At 37.2% G+C, this 20030-nt stretch overlaps 1 protein-coding gene across 2 annotated transcripts in view; it reads right to left on the reverse strand.

Annotated features, from left to right (window-relative positions):
• Positions 1-20030, reverse strand: part of ATF6 (activating transcription factor 6) — a 214357-nt gene that overhangs the window by 107290 nt on the left and 87037 nt on the right. The window contains exons 10-14 of one of the 2 annotated variants that reach the window (XM_030824056.1): positions 19697-19828; positions 12964-13077; positions 11476-11575; positions 3586-3653; positions 524-635 (exon numbers count right to left, since the gene is read on the reverse strand). In XM_030824056.1, the coding sequence (XP_030679916.1) occupies positions 524-635; positions 3586-3653; positions 11476-11575; positions 12964-13077; positions 19697-19828 (526 nt within the window). Of the gene's footprint in view, positions 1-523; positions 639-3585; positions 3654-11475; positions 11576-12963; positions 13078-19696; positions 19829-20030 lie in introns of both variants that reach the window. The other variant, XM_030824055.1, reaches the window with a different exon arrangement.

Here is a 20030-nt window from a genome sequence, read left to right on the forward strand (position 1 = left end):
TGATTATCTAACACATTCTTCACCAAACAAATGTTTAAGAAGAGATAAAAGAGGAATAGAGATTCTTAGGAACATAGATCCAAACATTCCACAATTAATAATCAGCCCATGATCCATCTCAAACCTACATTTCAGAAGTCTATTTCTCAATAACCAAATGGGAATTGGTTTAAAAGCCTAAATAGGAAAAGCCTAAATAGAATATTTTTATGTTTTTACTTTTCCTTTTGTTATAAACAGCATGGCTATCAGGATTACAAACAATAAAAATCAACAAGTAGTTTATATTTCCTAAATATAAACTCATAGTCTGACACCAATTCCATGTTCATCTTTTATTAAAAATACTCAACAGCTCAAAGTAAAGCATGTATTACAGTACTTAGACTGTTCCACTCACATAATTTATTTTATATTGCTTCCTATTTCTCACATCTTTGTATTTTCCACAATATTCAGCCCAATGTCTTGTGTACGGCAAGCACTCAAAAATATTTGCTCTATTCTTTCAAGATGAACTTACCCTTCGAAATGACACAACATAAAATGTGTCTCCCCTTCTGCGGATGGCTTCAAAAAAGTCTTGATAACTTCTGGGTGAAGCATAATACACTTGTAGCTCACTCCCTGAGTTCCTGCTAAAGTAAAAAAAATATAAGGTATTACTAAAATAAAAAGTTTCATGCTTTCCCAAAATACTTCCCATTCTAAGGCTATGTCTGAATTCTAAGAATCTCTCTCAACCAAAATATTAGTGCACTTTGGCAGTAATTTTTATAACAATACTTTGTAAAGCCCAAGGATCAAGATATTTTATAAGAACCCATTCACTAATGCTAAAATTCTGATTTCTGAATCAAGGCTCTAAAATGTACTAGATGGTCAAGTACATTGCAAAGCATGTAAAAATAATGAAAGTATCAAAAAATAGAGAGATTTCTGCATAGGTTTGAATGATTTTTAATTTTTTAGTAATACAAATTAAATCTGAGGAAAAATGATTTTTCACCACTATGTCAAATATATGAAGGTATGCTTGCCTACGAGGCTGTGTAAAAGGTGGAAAAAGCTTAGGATTTGAAAAGAAACAGATTTGGTTTAGAATTCCTGCTTCACTTCTCAAGTGGGCACTCGGGGAAATCGCCCTCCATGAACAAACTGTTTCCTCCTCAATAAAAAGAGGATAACCACACAAACCTTGTAGGACTGTTATTGGAGATGTTATATATGTAAAGTGCCAAGCATGGATCCTGTCCCGTGGGAGTCACTCAACAACTGCTAGTCATTGATATTAAAAGTACCACGTAAGTGCCTTACTAAAATTAAAAACTAAAATGATAATACCTCAAACCACAACATGCCCCAAAAGATACAGTCAAATGATTCTAATAGAGTTCTTAATGTGTTCAGGATTTTCTAGTGTTTAGGACCAATATCTCGAAGAGTTAAAGGGATCCTGTAATGCTTCATTTTTCCTCAAAGAGAAAACTTGTATGTATCAATCAAATATAATTAAATTAACAGGAGAAAAAGACTGACCTAAATTGAAGTAATGAGTCATAAGAACTTCCTTTGAAATAACTCCATCTGTTCACTAGGCCATTTCTGATTACGATATTTTGAATATATAGTCACTTCTTGCTATTTTGTGACAGTTGTGTTCTAAAAAGTCACTGCCAGCAAGAATTAGTGAATCCTAAACTGTTCTCCTAGGGGAAATACAGGGATAGGTTCCTGCAAGCCTCTGGTTACAGTGTTTCTGTTAAGTGATAAATATATAACTTTATTCATGTGTTTCTGTTTAGAGACACCTTCTTTAACATATAGTATTCATTCACTAACTTGAACTCACAGCCAACTGCACTATAAATCATGCCTGAATGAAACTTATCTAACACACATAGCTTCTCCACACAGCACATCACAGCCCGCTTGGGCTTAGCAACACTAGACAGCAATTCAGCAATATGACTCAGGGCCATTTCAAACAGCAAAATTACCAACAAAAAGCACAAAAATATGAAAAATGTGGACTGTGAAAAGGACCTTGTTTATATAGCTGAGACTAGAGGGCAGAACACTGCCTTGTTCAACCTCACCAGGGAGCATCCACGCATGTTTGCGAATGATGACAAAAGCACTGCTAATATTAGGGGTTACAAATACATTTTAGCAGATTTTAGTAGGTGAATTAGCAAATATGGAATCCACAAATAATGAAAATTGGCTGTAATTCACTAAAACATTTTAACTAATGAAGAAATACCATGCCATCATAACCATGCATCCAAAAATTGATACATTTTTAAAATAAATGTAATTGAATGATATATTCTGGTTAGCAGAGAATTATTAGTTATTATTTAAATATATTTGAATTATCAATTTCAACAGGATAATACAATCTCAGGATTTTAAACATTCATGATTGCTGATATGCTGCTCATTGCTATTTAATAGGAATTCTCAGTTATTAGTATAATGAATAAAATAGCTTTCGACTTACATTTTTACTATCTATCTATATATATTTTTTTCTCAGTGCCTAGAACACTGGCACACAGTATATTCTAAGTAAATGTTAAATTCGTATAAGTGAACTGCAAATGTGTGGTAGAGCTACAGATAGAAGCTGAGATTCTCAAATTTCACTTCGGTGATACTGTTGTAAATAACGTCGCATCATTATCATTTACCATTTTGGGGGGCACTTATGTACCATGCTAAGTGCTCTAAATATATTATCTAATTTAACCATTATATCAACTCTGTGCAGCCAGCATTTTGTAGATGAGGAAACTTCAATTGCATGTAATCTGCTTGAGCCCACAAAGTAAGAGGTAGAGTTATGATTTTAACTCTGCCCAACAGGGCAAATAAAGCTAGCATCTTAACCATGACACCATATTGCTTCCCATTATTATATTTCCCTTTGAAGACATTTAAACCTGTAGATACAGCATTCTCTTTGAAATCTTTCAAAATCTTAAGTATTATTGTGTAGTGAAAAATGCATTGTAAGTAAAACAGCTAGGATCTGAATTCTGAGTGTGCCACTAGGTCTTATGACTCTGAAAATTACAAAAAAAAATAAATGATTTGACCAGTTTTTCTATATATAAAATATACTTTTAGTTATTACATGGATTTAAAGATAAAATGCATGTAAAACACTCAGCAGGACACCTGGCACAAAGCACTCAAAAAATAACATTCCCTTCCCTAGGTTCATGAAACAGATGCAAATCAAGGGCAAGAAAGCTATGGGTATTCAAGATTTTCATCAAAATTATGATGGAACAGCATTCTGACTAAATTTGTATTTAAGGGATTTGGGAGAGTTCAACTTTTGGAATTATCTGGCTTTATTCCAACTGCTCAGTAGTATATGTTATATATATATATATATATATATGTGTATATATATATGTGTGTATATATATATATATATATATCAGAGTATATGACTAATATAAAACTCATAGATGAGAACAAATTTAAGGTGAAAAGGAAGTGTGAATTTCAACTTTCTTAAAATACCAGCTATTTTAAATTCCCTGGCCAAGAGCTTCTGCACTGTCTTACCTTATACTAGTGGTTTCTGTGTATTGAACAGCCATCAGCTGAGAATTTGAGCCCTGTTCCAGAGCACCCTGGAATATTAAAAAAAAAACAAAGTTTAATAGTGTATCATGAAATTATATGAAATATTCCTATACTGGTTCATTCTATACTTACATTTGTTAAACTTCCATTGCTAAGATTTCTGACATATTCAGTTCAAATAACTAAACACTGACAGATATTAGAACTCTTTAGGTCCATTCTGGTCTGGGAGAAGTGTATTATGGAGATTAAGGCATTTAAGGCGCTTTCCATTAAGTTTAAAGAAAAAGCCCAAAAGCTTAGTCCAAGCACCACAAATTTTATGACCAAGCCATGTAATTGTTACTGAACATATAACAATGTATGCTTGTCTAAAATAATTATCTTCCCAATGACAAGTTCCTAAGAAGTATGAAAAGTCCATAATGAAAGTAGATCCTATTGTTTACTGAGTTAAACACAGAGATCTTCATGCCAAAATACATCTATGAACTAAGCCATCATTAAAGAGTTCTTACTGATGACTCTTGGCAAGAGAACAGTTCAATCTACACCCATTAGTGGCCCACATATGCTACACTGGAAACCTGTCTTTCACATAGCATTTGCTTTGCACTATGCCTTTTTATTCTCCCTGGTAGTTATGTAAGCTGATTTTCAGAAGAGGTTTGTCAGGGTATCAGAGTTCAAGGGCATATTACCAAGTTCTATTACATTAGAACGTAATCTTACCCTGTCAAACAATGGTTTAAATAATTTTTTAATCATTTGTTCATTACTGTGTCCATATATCCATCTTTCAGTAATCAAAGCACCTACATGCGCCCAAGCTACAAAATTAAATATTTGACTTCTGCCTTTAAGAAGCTCACAGTTTAACTGGGAAGACAGATATAGGAAAACAATACAATGTGATAAGTGCTAAAACAGAAGCATGTATGCATATAAGTGCTAAAACAGGAGGTAAAACAGAAGTTTAAGGGAGAAAAGAAAAGGAAACAATTTTGTTTGGTGGATGGAACCAATATGCAGAGATGAATATAGGGGTTCCCACTTCTGGCTCTGTAACAAGTCAAGGATCTTATTTTATAAAAATCTAATGTGGGTCTTGTATATTGCAGGTGTTCAATAAATGTTTTGTTTAACAACAAATGAAAAAAATCACCAATAAAATGAAAAGAAGAACACAGTTGAATAATAAAATACTACACTTACTGGCATAGTTATCCAGTAAGTAGTAAATAAAACCAAAACTAAATTATAGCTAGTTGATAAATATAAGGTTTAAAATGAACAGATTAGCTGGTGAATTTTAAATGATTTGTGCTACTTTGGCCCATATGAAATGAGCAAGGAAGTTTGAAAGAAGCCAGACTTCTTTCCCTAGTCTCAGAAAGGAATGGGTATGCCTTAGGAAAAGCCAAGTTACAGAGATATCAGGCAATCAGAAAATAGATATTCCATTTACCTATCCAAGATTTATACCAATTAACTAAGGAAGCTCTGAAAAACTAGTCATGAGCTTTTGCATTTTCAGCTGTGTGAGTTTAGCAAAAGATCATAATTGACAAAAATGTGAGAGGCATTTACACAGAAATGAGAGGATGTTAAAATCTCCAGTTATGCTGTAGATCTTTTTCTCAAGTTCTGTCACTTTTTGCTTTGTGTACATTGAAGCTTTGTTATTAGGGGCCTACACATTTAGAATTGTTTTATCTTCTTTGTATGCTTCTTTTATCAATAAAAAATTTCTTTTGTTGTCTCTTAGAATAACCTTTGTTTGGAAGTCTACTTTTTCTGATTAATATAGCCATGCCAGCTTTTTAATGCTTCATGTTAGCATGGCATACATCCTTTTTTACCTTTATTTTCCATCTGTCAGTGTCTTCATATTTAAAATGTTATTTCTTATAAACAATATATAGTTGGATCTTCCCTTTTTAAAAAAATCTAGTTTGAAAATTTCTTCCTTTTAATTGATGTGTTTAGCCCACTGAATTTAACTACTAATATGGTTGGATTTAAGTCTATCATCTTGGTATGCATTTTTAATTTATTCTATTTGTTCTTTATGTGTTTCTCTTTTCCTGTCTTCTTTTCACTGAACTGCATATTTTTTAGTATTCCATTTTTATTTCTTACATTGTCTTTTTAGCTATATTTTTTCTTTTCTTTTTAAGACACAGGGTCTTGCTTTGTTGCCCAGGCAGGAGAGCAATGATGTGATCATAGCTCACCGCAGCTTCTCAAACTCCTGGACTCAAGCAATCTTCCTGCCACAGCCTCCCTAGTAGCTGAGATTACAGGCACAAGCCACCGTGCCTGGCTCTAGCTGTACTTCTTTATGTTAGCTTTTAGTAGTTGCTCTAGAGATTATACTTTGATATGTTACCGCAGTCGATCTTGAAATATTATTTGAACAACATAAAAACTTTATTAAGAGTACAATTCCATTTATCCCTCCCCACTTTGTGTTCTTATTGTCTTATATTTTACTTCTATATAAGCAATAAACCCCATAATAAACTGCTATTATTATTGCTTTAAAAAGACAATAGTCTTTTAAAGACATTTAAATACACACACACAAGATAAATATAGTTTCTTTTACAAAACGCCTGTTCTTCCAGAATCTACAATGAACTCAAACAAATTTACAAGAAAAAAACAAACAACCCCATCAAAAAGTGGGCGAAGGACATGAACAGACACTTTTCAAAAGAAGACATTTATGCAGCCAAAAAATACATGAAAAAATGCTCATCATCCCTGGCCATCAGAGAAATGCAAATCAAAACCACAGTGAGATACCATCTCACACCAGTTAGAATGGCCATCATTAAAAAGTCAGGAAACAACAGGTGCTGGAGAGGATGTGGAGAAATAGGAACACTTTTACACTGTTGGTGGGACTGTAAACTAGTTCAACCATTGTGGAAGTCAGTGTGGAGATTCCTCAGGGATCTAGAACTAGAAATACCATTTGACCCAGCCATCCCATTACTGGGTATATACCCAAAGGACTATAAGTCATGCCGCTATAAAGACACATGCACACGTATGTTTATTGCAGCACTATTCACAATAGCAAAGACTTGGAACAAACCCAAATGTCCAACAACGATAGACTGGATTAAGAAAATGTGGCACATATACACCATGGAATACTATGCAGCCATAAAAAATGATGAGTTCATGTCCTTTGTAGGGAGATGGATGAAACTGGAAAACATCATTCTCAGTAAACTATCGCAAGGACAAAAAACCAAACACCCATGTTCTCACTCATAGGTGGGAATTGAACAATGAGAACTCATGGACACAGGAAGGGGAACATCACACTCCGGGGACTGTTGTGGGGAGGGGGGAGGGACAGCATTAGGAGATATACCTAATGCTAAACGACGAGTTAATGGGTGCAGCAAAACAACATGGCACATGGATACATATGTAACAAACCTGCACATTGTGCACATGTACCCTAAAACCTAAAGTATAATAAAAAATAAAAAAAAAAACGCCTGTTCTTTTTACCCAAATATTTGCCCATTCCGATGCTCTTCCTTCCTGCTAATCTGGGGTTCTATCTGGTATCATTTACCCAAGTCTTTTAAAAAACATCTTTAGCATTTCTTATAGCACCGGTCTTCTGGAGACAAATTCCCTTGGTTTTCTCTATGTGAAAATGTCCTTATTTTGCCTTCATTTGGAAAGATATTCATTAATTTTCCCCTTTACCTTTTCTAAAAACTCAAAGTCTAGGAAGAGGGTAGAACTATGAAATAGCACAAGTCAAATCAAAGACATAACGCTTAGATACAACAGATATTTCAAAGAAATGTCAGTTCACTAAAATTACAGAATATTTTATAAGACATAATGCTTAAATACAACAGATATTTCAAAGAAATGTCAGTTCACTAAAATTACAGAATATTTTATAAGAGTTTGGGATACTCTTAGCAACTGAAAGAGGTAACTGGAAGAAAAAAGGTTGAAATGAGAAAAGAAAAAGGAGAGCAGTTACAGGCTCTTTACACTAAGAAACAGAATTTTTTTTTAAATCTTGATATGCTTTGGCATTGACAACAGCATAAAAGCAGAATAATTCTTCTCCTTCCTCTAACCAGGAACTTCTTTACTACTGACAAATATAGATTCTTCCCCATAATTCCCTTCTATAGTAGCTAAGATTCTCACATTTCTGAGCATATCTAAGCTCCCTACAGAAAGAAATGTACCCAAAATAGCACAGAATGAAAGAAGACTTTAAACTACACATCTCCAAATGAACGAAGACAGTATAAAATTAAAACAAAACTCTTTTTCTTGCATTGGAATTCCTTTAAGATTAAAGAATATCAAGCACCCCTTCCATGGTAAATGCTCTATTCATTTAATGACTAGGAAAGAAAAACATGACAAATTCCATCTAATGATAAGGCCAAAAAAAGGCATTTAGGGCAAGAATTTTAATCTAATTTTTCATTAAGTTAATTACACTAGCTGTGTGGGATTACCTACTGGCAATGATCTATTCCTGACTCCTGTGCTCTTCCTCTGTGTAGCAAAGGATGGAAGCCTGAAACCTATATCACTCAAACTATTTTGCCACCAGAGCTCTGGATATAATTTAGATTCTACCAATAAGATGCACTTGCTTCAGATGTGGAAAGCAGGAGGGAGACAGGGTCCATTTTTCCTCTGACCATGGTAGCAGCTTATGTGTAGGCTTTGGCAGACATGAATTTTTGAAGTACTAGACTCCACATTCCAATGCCAATAAGCAGCTTTGGGACTTTGGGGTACATGTGACATTGTTAATGACTGTCTGCAGCCTCTATTAGTATTAACAACCAATAAAGTTGCCTACTATAGTAGGTGAAAAAAGTTGTTGGAGAGGCCAAGAGAAGCACACAGTAGATAATTACAGAATTTCAGAATGTCAGAGTTTGAGCTCACCTAGACTAGCCCTCATTTTATGTATGAAAACAGTTCCATAATGGTTAAAAACCCATGTTTCTTGTTATCCTTTTAATGTACTTTAGAATATAACACATACTGCTTCCAATTAGTCAGGAAATAATTAAGTATTTTAAGATGTTTCCATTAGCATGTAAACATGTAAACCTGGTGAAATATTTCCCATCCAAAAATAAAACTCTTTCTTGACTCCTGTAGCTACTCCATTTCTCTATTCCCATGTATAGGGATCACGCTGAAATCATTTTCTTCACTTCCTCCTCTATTATTACTTCCCTGAATCCACTTCAGTTGGCTTTTGCCATCACCACTCCAATGAAAGAACTTTCATGAACGTCACTAACAAGTTCTGATGGTCAATTCCAAAGGTAATTTCTCACTCTTTATCTGAATCAGCATCTCTTGGCTCTCTTAGCCCCTGTAATTAACTGTTACATCCCCTTCTTTAAAAACTTTCTTTGCTTGAGTTTTGGGACACCACTATCCCTACAATTTCTCCTATTTTACTGGCCAGCTACTCTTCTTCCTTTTCAAGTACTGGTTCCTCTTTCTCTTTCAGCCTGTAATGTTGGAGATGGCCCAGAACTTGGTACCTCACTCTGTTTTCTTTCCTCTTTATTTCTCTCTAGGTAGTAGCACCACAAATTAAACTTCCAGTTTCAACCTCTCTCCTAAACTCCAGACCCAGATATTTGATTGTCCACTTGACTTCTCCACTTGAATGCCTAATAGCCATATCAAACTTAACATACTTAAAATTCTTGACTTCCACCTCTAACTGCTCCTTCCCCAGTACTGGTCTCAGTAAATGGTATCACCAATCATCCAGTACCTAAGCATAGGATTTATAATTATATCAACAATTTCTATCAGCTTTACTTTCAAAATATATTTGGCATCCAGGTACTTTCTGCCACCTTCACAACTACCACATTAGTATGGATCACAACAATTTCTCTCACCTAGCCCACTAAAATGGCTTCTTGTCTCCCTACTTCCAGTCATACTCCCAACCATAGTCCACTTTATGTAGCAACTACTAATTTTTTCAAATATAAATCATATCAAGTCACTTCCCTACTCAAACCTTTCAATGGCATCCCCTCAAACCCATGATGAAATCCAAAGTTCTCACCAAAGCCTATGAAGTTTGCTGTGAGCTTACATCTGCTGCCTCTCCAATCTCATCTACCACTCTCCCCTCAGCCCCTGCATTCCAGTCGTACTCAGCTTCTTCATGTTCCTTCCTGAGGGTCTTTACATTTGCTGTTCCCTCTGTCTAGAAGCTCTCTCACCAGATTTTCCCCTAAATCTTTTTTTTTTTCATTTTTAGATGGAGTCTCGCTTTGTCACCCAGGCTGGCCTGCGCGATTTTGGCTCACTCCAAGCTCTGCCTCCCGGGTTCACGCCATTCTCCTACCTCAGCCTCCCGAGTACCTGGGACTACAGGCACCCGCCACCATGCTGGGCTAATTTTTTGTATTTTTTAGTAGAGACGGGGTTTCACCGTGTTAGCCAGGATGGTCTCGATCTCCTGACCTCGTGATCCGCCCACCTCAGCCTCCCAAAGTGCTGGGATTACAGGTGTGAGCCACCACGCCCAGCCTCCCCTAAATCTTTACATTGTTATTTCAGTGACTTTTCTGCCTATGGCAAAAGCAATGTTCTCACCAAACCCTTGTCTTCTTCTCCAGCACACAAGAAGATACATGATCCCAGGCTCTCTAACAGTAGTTTGGGCAAAGTAACAGAGTTTTAGCCAACTAAACATTGGCTAAAAGCCAGGCCTGATTCTTAAAACATTTTGCACAATCTACCAAACTCTTTCTTCCCTAACATCCCAAGCAAGAAGCAAAGAATTTCAAGTTGTTGGGGCTACACAATAGAAAGAACCTGGATCCCTTATTCCCTGCTTGGAGAAAAGCAATCCTAAAAAGTGAAGTCAAATTTTGTGCAAGTGAAAAATTTTTATTCCATTAAGCTACTGAGATTTTGGGGCTGTTATAACAGCTAGCATTAATTACCTTGACAATGTTGTCTTAAAGTGGAACTTCTTCAGAGAAGCCTTCCCTGATCACTCAGTCTAGTCACTCATTTCTCAATTCAAATTCTAACCTCCTATGCTGCTTTGTGTTTCTTTAGAGAACTTAGCTCTAATTTTGAGTGTATTTGTGTATTTATTTATTTGCTTATTTGTTTAGTTCTGCACTAGAGTGTAAGCTCCATTAAGGTAGGGACTTTATCATACCCATTACTTTATTTCAGGATCAAGAACAGTCCTTGGCTCATTATTGGGAACTTGCAGATGGCAGTTGCTAGTCTAAATTCTAACAACAAATATTTGATGAATGATGGAATGACTTAATGGTGTTTTGTGGCAAACAACATTGAGATGGAACCCCTACTTAACAAATTCTAAGTAAGACCTGTCATTAAACCATAGTAGTAAATGTCTTAAGTTCAGAAATACCCTCCATGGATATGTCTTCATTTCTAAACTGCCCCATGTTTCAACATTTTCTTTTTGAAAAGTTCTAAGAAAAGAGGAGATAAGCAGTATTATTTATTATACCATTGTGCCAAAGACATTTGATATAGATATCCATGCATAGGAACTCCTGGCTTGAAAGCAAATTTGAAGGTGAGAGCAAGAAATAGCACGATGCCTGATCAGGGAACTACTAATACTATAAAACCTAAACTAGTGCTATAAAACCTGGGAGGAGGACTTCAGTGGCAATGATAGCTGCATCAGAAGCAGCAGGAGACAGTGGGAAGATGCTAAAGCTCAAGTTTACCAAATCTTCTAGGGAAGAGAGCAACCCAGCTGGGAGAAGCCTTCCAACAAAAACACCAACTATTGTTCAAAGACAAGCAGAAACATACCTGAAGAATACGGGTTTTCTGTTGATTATTTGTCATTCTTCTTGACTTGGTCCTTTCTACTTCATGTCTATGAACCCATCCTCGAAGTTCATGATTTAACCTATAAAATACAGTTTAATTAATTAAACATAGAAATTAATTAAACATAGAAATGAATGTTTCACCCTGTGGGTGGAAATGAATCTAATCATTTGTAGGTTCCAAAGAGCATTCCAAGTGCCTGATGACTCAATATTGCTTTTTGATTTGAAAAAGTTGACACTTAATGTTGTTTTTAATAAGACATGCATTTTTACATGGTAAACTTGTTAACCATGCATTCAAAATTCAAAGAAAACTACAGCTAAATACCTCCCAAATATAAACACTAGATGCTAAGGTTTTTCCACCAAAAAAAGTACTTCCCTGCCGGGCACAGTGGCTCACACCTGTAATCCTAGCACTTTGGGAGGCTGGGGTGGGAACACTGCTTGAGCCCAGGAGTTTGAGATCAGCCTGGGAAACACAGTGAGACCCTGTCTCTACAGAAAATTTTTTAAAAAAATTAACTGGGCATGGTGGCATGTGCCTGTAGTCCCAGCTACTCAGGAGGCGAAGGCAGGAGGATCACTTGAGCCTGGGAGTTTGGGGAAGCGGTGAGCTATGATCCAGCCACTGCACACCAGCCTGAGCAACAGAGCGAGACCCTGTCTAAAAATAAAATAAAATAAAACAAGACAAAATAAAAAGTATTTCCTATTTCTGTTCTTGGGCTATATAAACACAAACATTTGAGACACACTGTAGAGAACTTAACAAGTCATAGGACCCCTAACAACAAATAAATGCATTAAAACCTCTTGAAAATCATGCTCTTTTGGGAGAAGAAAAAGAATGAACTCAATTGCCTGGGGTAAAAAAAAATTCAAATTGTTCAACACACGAAACAAAAGCATAGCTCATATATAACTTCCCTTCTTTTGCTTACTTTTTACAGCAGCTGTGAAGATGTTAAACTATGTTTAACTGTAGTTGATTACTACACATCACAAAAAACCTGAGGTAGTTTTTGAGGTTTTAAGGATAAGGTCCAAAATCACAGGAAAAAAAAATTCAAGGGAAAACTTGATAAAGAAGTGTGTACTAATGGTAAAGTATCTCCAGAATCACATATCCACAAATTATTATCTTCCTAATTGGAAGAAAAAGGTATTTTCTGCTATGAATGTTACCAACTGTAAGCCTAACACCCTGAAATTTTAATATTAATTTCATTCTGTAGTTTTTAAAGAAGACATATTTAAGTAAGCAACTATCACATAAAATAGACCCATCACCATCTCTATCAGGTTGGTGGAGAAACTGGACAACTAATATGCCTACAGTTATCCACAAATAATTCAGAGATTCTCTTAGTCACTTAGTGAACCTGACCAACTACTTGTCTAGGTTCCAAAACTAAACATAGGAACCAACTCAGATGTTTCTGCAATAATCTACGACACTCACCTGAGAGACTCTGTTGTGTTAATTAGGGGCTGACAAGGAGGTGGAGGAATATAAAGCAATGGTTCTTCAGTTAGCACCATCAGAGCTTTGTCATTTGAAACAGAATGATCATATCTGAAACATGGATGCACAAAATTTGTTTCCTTATATCTTAAATTCCTAAGAAGTTTGCTATAAGAAAATCATCATTAGCGTTAACTTTTCATGGAAATAAAAATATAGTAAACAGAATATACTGCAAGATAAAGTATAAAATACAAAACCTTATTTTACATGAAATGTCATTTTCTGATTTCTACAGAGACAGGATGGTAATTCACATTTGTCTAGTCACCATTTATTGAGCAATTAATTTGGAATAAGGGATACAATAACACATGGTTCATCATGTCTTCAATGAGCTTAAGACATGCACAATGCTGCTGGTACAGAGGTAGTAACACAGTAACGGGGTAATTGAGGGGAAAATCACTGGTCTTATGTGACCAGACTAAAGTTTTGGGGTCATTCACAATTCTATGATAATAAAACTGGATAGTATCTCTAAAACAGGTAGGGGTGTGTGTGTGTGTGTGTGTGTGTGTGTGTGTGTGTGTGTGTGTATGTTAAGGATAGGGTGAGACATAAAATGCTTGGCAGGAGAAAAGTGAAAGAGTTGAAAAGCCAAATGTAAACTATGGGATCATGGAAGAATGTGAATCACTAATAAAACAACAGGGTGACTGACATTACCTAGTTACTCCATTTGCTTCAAAAATATATACTTTCCTAGCCATCACACTGATGTAGATCATGTGAATTCATACCCAAGGTGTGACGTAGGAAGCAAAACTGGAGTTGAAAGTTAGAATTTGAGATGGGGATATTACTGCTATTTATGCTCTTCAGTCTACAATCTTAATCTCTCTCACTAACAAAACTTGCATCTCTCCTGAATTTCTTTACATAGGATGATCTGGATTTAGAAAACTAGATATGCTAATATCTCAAAAGAAAACATGTAAACATATAAAACCGAACACAGTGAGATTCACACTTTTCATTTATTCATTCAACAAATACTTGCTGCATACCAACTGTGCGCCAGGTATTGTGCTAGGTGCTGAGAATCCAGTAGGGAATGAGAGAATCAAAGTTTCTGTCCCCAAAGACCTTAATGGGGAAGATGGGCCAAATAGAAGAAAATAAATGCAAAAAATAAATCCAAACACTGGTAAGTGCTATGAAAGAAACAAACAAATGGTTGAAATGGAAAAGCAATGGTAGTATATACTTTAGATAGAATGGTCCGAGAAGAGATGGTAGTTACATCAAGGCCTAAACGATGAGAAGACACCGCCTCTATAGAAACTGGGGTAAGAGCGTTCTAGGCATAAAAGAGGCAGGTGGGGGAAAGGTAGGCTCAAAGAACTTTAAAAAGACCACTGGCTGAAGAGTTGCAAGCAAGTGGGGAGGTAGAAAGGGAACAGGATGACGCTGGAAAGGAATCATAATAAGGTCATAATAAGAGACCAGGTCATAATAAGGAATTACTAAATGTAATAAGAAGTCATAAAAGTGTTTCAAATAAAGAAGAGATATATTTCAATTTACATTTATACTTTGCCATGGTACCAAAAACGGACTCAATGGAGGCAAAAGGGGAAGCTGAGACACTGATTGGGAAAGAGCTATGGCAATCCTGGCAAGAACTGATGATGGCATGGACTAGGTTTGTGGCAGCAGAGACCGAGAGGAGTGGACCAATTCAAGACAAGTTTTGGGAAGATTAACAACAACACTTGTTGAAAGAGAGGAATCAGGATTTCTGGCTTAAGCAATGGAAAGGAAAAAACACAGTTGTAGAAAATTGGTTGGAAGTAAAACAGGGAGAGGAACTGAGTTCCACAGTGCACATGTTAAGTTTGAAATGTTAAAACAGAGATGTCAAAGAGACTATTGGATATGTGACTCTGGAGACTCAGAAGTCTGGACTGAAAACATAAATTTGAGAGTCATCAGGACATATAGATATGAACTGTGCATGAAATTATGGATGAGTCACCTAGGCAGAAAGAAAATAAAAAAAGTTCACAGTTCCAAACTTGAGATTTGGGTAAAAAAAGAGCCCACAAGGATTACTGTGAAGCAGCAGCCAATAAAAAAGGGAAACTAAAAAACCGTAGCAACACAAAAGGAAAGTCTTTCAAGGAGCAAATGACCCACATAGCCAAATGCTGAGGAAAGGGCAAGTAAGATGGCAGAAAGCACTGGCCCCTTAACAGAAATAATTTTGGCAGAGTGGAAGACTAACTTCAAGTTAAAAGTTAGAGATATCTATTTATGCCACCCACAAGAGTAAAGAAACAATAGCAGAGGATATATAGAACATTCTTCCCTGCAACTTGCACCAGGAATATTCTCAATGTCCTCTCTTGTGGCTGTAAGGGTTAAGTAGGTTTAAGTTGTTTGGAATAAAATAGACATGTTGGTGCACAGGTAATGACTGAAAACACAAAAGGATCAGCCTAAAATGAAGCATTCAGTGAGAAGGAAAAAAAACATCTGTCTTGTGTTTGATAAATCTGAATGCCTCTAAAAGGAGGTTGCTTAACACCTCCTTATAAATCTATGACATACGCATTATTTTAAAAATGATGAGGAGAATTGCTTGAACCTGGGAGGCCGAGGTCGCATGGGCCGAGATCGTACCACTGCACTCCAGCCTAGGCAACAGGGTGAGACTCCATCTCAAAAAAAAAACAAAAGCCTTCCCTCCCTCCCTCCCTCCTTTCCTTTCTTTCTTTCTTCCTTTTTTGAGATGGTCTCCCTCTGTTGCCAGGCTGGAGTGTAGTGGCGTGATCTCGGCTCACTGCAACCTCCCTGCCTCAGGCTCCCGTGATTCTCCTGCCTCAGCCTGCCGAGTGCCTGGGATTGCAGGCACACGCCGCCATGCCTGGCTGGTTTTTGCATTTTTGGTGGAGACGGGGTTTCGCCATGTTAGCCAGGCTGGTCTCCAGCTCCTGACCTCGAGTGATCTGCCCGCCTAGGCCTCCGGAAGTGCTGGGATTACAGACGGAGTCTCGCTCACTCAGTGCTCAATGTTGCCGAGGCTGGAATGCAGTGGCGTGATCTCGGCTCGCTACAACCTCCACCTCCCAGCCGCCTGCCTTGGCCTCCCAAAGGGCTAAGATTACAGCCTCTGCCCGGCCGCCACCCCGTCTAGGAAGTGAGGAGCGTCTCTGCCTGGCCACCCATCGCCTGGGATGTGAGCAGCCCCTCTGCCCGGCCGCCCCGTCTGGGAAGTGAGGAGCGCCTCTGCCCGGCCACCACCCTGTCTAGGAAGTGAGGAGCGTCTCTGCCCAGCCACCCCGTCTGGGATGTGAGGAGCGCCTCTGCCCGGCCACCCCATCTGGGAAGTGAGGAGAGCCTCTGCCCGGCCGCCCCGTCTGGGAAGTGAGGAGCGCCTCTGCCCGGCGGCCGCCCCGTCTGGGAAGTGAGGAGCGCCTCTGCCCGGCTGCCACCCTGTCTGGGATGTGAGGAGCGTCTCTGGCCGGCCGCCCCATCTGGGAAGTGAGGAGCGCCTCTGCCCCGCCGCCCATCGTCTGGGATGTGAGGAGCACCTCTGCCCGGCAGCCTGGTCTGGGAAGTGAGGAGAGCCTCTGCCTGGCCGCTGTGCAACCTTTCAAGTGTGAAGTGACAGCCTTTCTGCAGGTGTACCCAACAGCTCTGAAGAGACAGCCACCATCGAGAACTGGCCATGATGGCAATGGCGGTTTTGTCAAAAAGAAAAGGGGGAAATGTGGGGAAAAGAGAGATCAGATTGTTACTGTGTCCGTGTAGAAAGAAGTAGACATAGGAGACTCCATTTTGTTCTGTACTAAGAAAAATTCTTCTGCCTTGGGATGCTGTTAATCTATAACCTTACCCCCAACCCCGTGCTCTCTGAAACATGTGCTGTGTCAACTCAGGGTTAAATGGATTAAGGACTGTGCAAGATGTGCTTTGTTAAACAGATGCTTGAAGGCAGCATGCTCCTTAAGAGCCATCACCACTCCCTAATCTCAAGTACCCAGGGACACAAACACTGCGGAAGGCCGCAGGGACCTCTGCCTAGGAAAGCCAGAGACCTTTGTTCACGTGTTTATCTGCTGACCTTCTCTCCACTATTATCCTATGACCCTGCCACATCCCCCTCTCCGAGAAACACCCAAGAATGATCAATAAATACTAAGGAAAAAAAAAATCATGCCTACATACTTAGAAAAATACAAACACTGTAGTCCATGAGAAAAGTCCAAAACTGCTTTTGAAAATATATTTCTGATCTGAACTCTAGTAATGATTTCTGCACATCTGTGCTAACTGGCTTTGTTCTATCAGCCAAAAATATTCTTTGGAAAAAAAAAAAAAAGTCTGATAGGAGAAATACCAGGACAAGGATTGGGTGGAGTTAAAGGAGAGAGAAAATCAGCCAACACACAATCTGGAGACAATTAGACCAACATTAGCCCAGGAACAGTCAGAGTTCGAGTCTGCTTACAAACATTTTATGCCAAGAGAAAAAAATTCAGCAAATAAATCATTAAAGTAAATAAAGTAAAGGACAGTGCTAGGGAGCTAGAGTTAATGAGAATTCTTGGAGTAAAGATCAGTTCTGGGTGACATCTTACATAGGGTGACCATCCTTTCCCATTTATCCAAGACAGCAGTACTGGTGTTCTGATGTAATTATTACTAGCACCACCTTTCCTTCTTAAGAGTGTCCCAGTTTGATAGAACATTATATGGTCATACTATTTATATGCCACACATTTCTATGACTGAAAAAATATATGCAGTTAATTACTAAATGACAGGCTAATACAATATTATAAACTATGGGATTAGAATCTACTTTTTTATTTGAACCATGTCTCATAGCTCTCCTTAGAAAAACATAAAGTAAGCTGCATTAAAAAAAATGTATAGGTATCATGGCTGAAAATAGATAAAACATCTAAAATTCAGTTCAGAACACAGAACAAAGTAATCTTAGGTGCTTTCAAATGTTTCACAAACATTTTTTGGTATCTTTTATTCAGTATTTATACTGATAAAAGCAAGAACATCAAATCAATGGACTGACATTTATTTAAATCTCTCAAGTTGCTGAATAATATTTCAAAGGACTTGCATGTAATCAAGAATCCATAATCTTTCCTGGGTTGTTTTTTGTTTTTTGTTTTTCCCCAAGACCAGTAACCCAGATTATTCACTCAATGGTGACTTTGGAGTAGGGAGAGAGAAAATAGCTTGCATCCATGTACTACTCTGAAAGCTGATAAATTTCAGCCAGAAAGTCATTCAGACTTTTAGGTTGAACTAGTATGATCAGACTACTATGCTTTCTGGGAGCCACCATGTTATCTTACGCTAATGTGGAAGGCTTCTATTTGCTGCAGTTAGTGCAGAATAAATAATATTCTTGTAAAGCTTACCTGAATTGTAATTTCAAGAATTCAATCCATAACTTGTTCTATTATTTAGCAAGAAGCCATCTCAACTCTCATAAATCCAAAGGCCGTTAGATTTAAATTTAATTTTTGATGGATCTTATGTGGACACTAACAGAATTCAAAATTATGGAACACGTAGGGCAAACCTGGACAAATTACTTAGTAAAATTAAAGATACTATTAAACTCTACCAATATTCAGGGGCACTGTTAAGAGATCATCAAGGTGAATATTTAAGAAGTATGATGAATTTTGGCATGTAAAAAAGCAGGAAATGTTATGTTTTCCAACATTATGACATCTATCACTGCTATGTTGCATTTCAGCTACTGCCATAAAATCCTTTGGGTCCTCCACTGACTTGGCATACTGTATCCTACAAAAATAACAGTTTTTTCAGGAAGCCTAAGTGGAGACAAGCCTGCAGGATTGTGGTGATCATCTTTCAACAGTATGGATGTAACACAGTAAAAATCAGGAAGAATGATTGCCCTCAACCTACAAATCCTGAAAGAGATAAAAGTAAACAAATCTGCAATAATTTTCAAGCATTATACTGTGCAATGGTTACCATACTTGTGACCTCCCTTTGCCTTGTTAGTCAAGGACCTGGCTCCATTTGGCTCTAATACAAATTCTAAATAACACAGGGAAATGTTTATCAAAAAGTATACAACTATAAAAATGTCCACTATACCTTCTTCTAGTTAACATAATACAGAAATTGCATTTTTATACAATTAAAGCTTTTTGCTATTGACAAGCAATATGGAAATTTATCAAGTCATTATTAAATTGCAGCAAGGGAGGGATTCAACAAAGATCACAATAAATGAGTATAAATGATTTTACCTAATGACTGCAAATAGGTTCAATCATATTATTCCACCATATCATATCCATCCACAGGTGAGACAGTAACAAATATTAGATGTATTATATGTATAAACACATGATAGATAATTATTGAAGACATTATATATAATATGTATATATTTCAATATGTATATTAATGCACACAAACTGAGATTTTAAGATTACATCTCTATAGGAATTTTAAAACTACAAAAGGTTTCAAAGTAAATTTAGTTTTAGAATATTAAAAGTAAAATTTATTAATGGTTTCAGTAATTTATGTGTTCTACTACTCAAAATGATACATGAACAATTTAGATGCAATGTTATACTACAGATAATTCTCTTGTTTCTGCTTCATTAAATCACTTAGGCCAAAAGATAGATGCATGCCATCTTACCTGTAGCTGTTTTTCTGGATGATACCGTCTGATGTGTCCTGTGCCTCTTTAGCAGAAAATCCTAGAAGGTGCCTCCTTTGATTTGCAGGGCTCACACTAGGGTTTATTCTCCTGGAATCCTGTTCCAACATGCTGAAAATAAAAAGCAGGAAATAATAGCTGAAATAAAAATATGTCACACATATGCCTGCTACATGCAGCTCTGAAACAAACCACAATTCCTTTGTAGATCCATGCATGTAACAAAAATGCTAGGCATAGAAGCAAGTACAAATAGGGTACTGAAGGTGTTCAAATCCTTAGCATGGTAACCTGCACATATCAAAAACAATTT

This window comes from Nomascus leucogenys, chromosome 12 (genome assembly GCF_006542625.1).
Source record: "Nomascus leucogenys isolate Asia chromosome 12, Asia_NLE_v1, whole genome shotgun sequence".
Lineage (NCBI taxonomy): Eukaryota > Metazoa > Chordata > Mammalia > Primates > Hylobatidae > Nomascus > Nomascus leucogenys.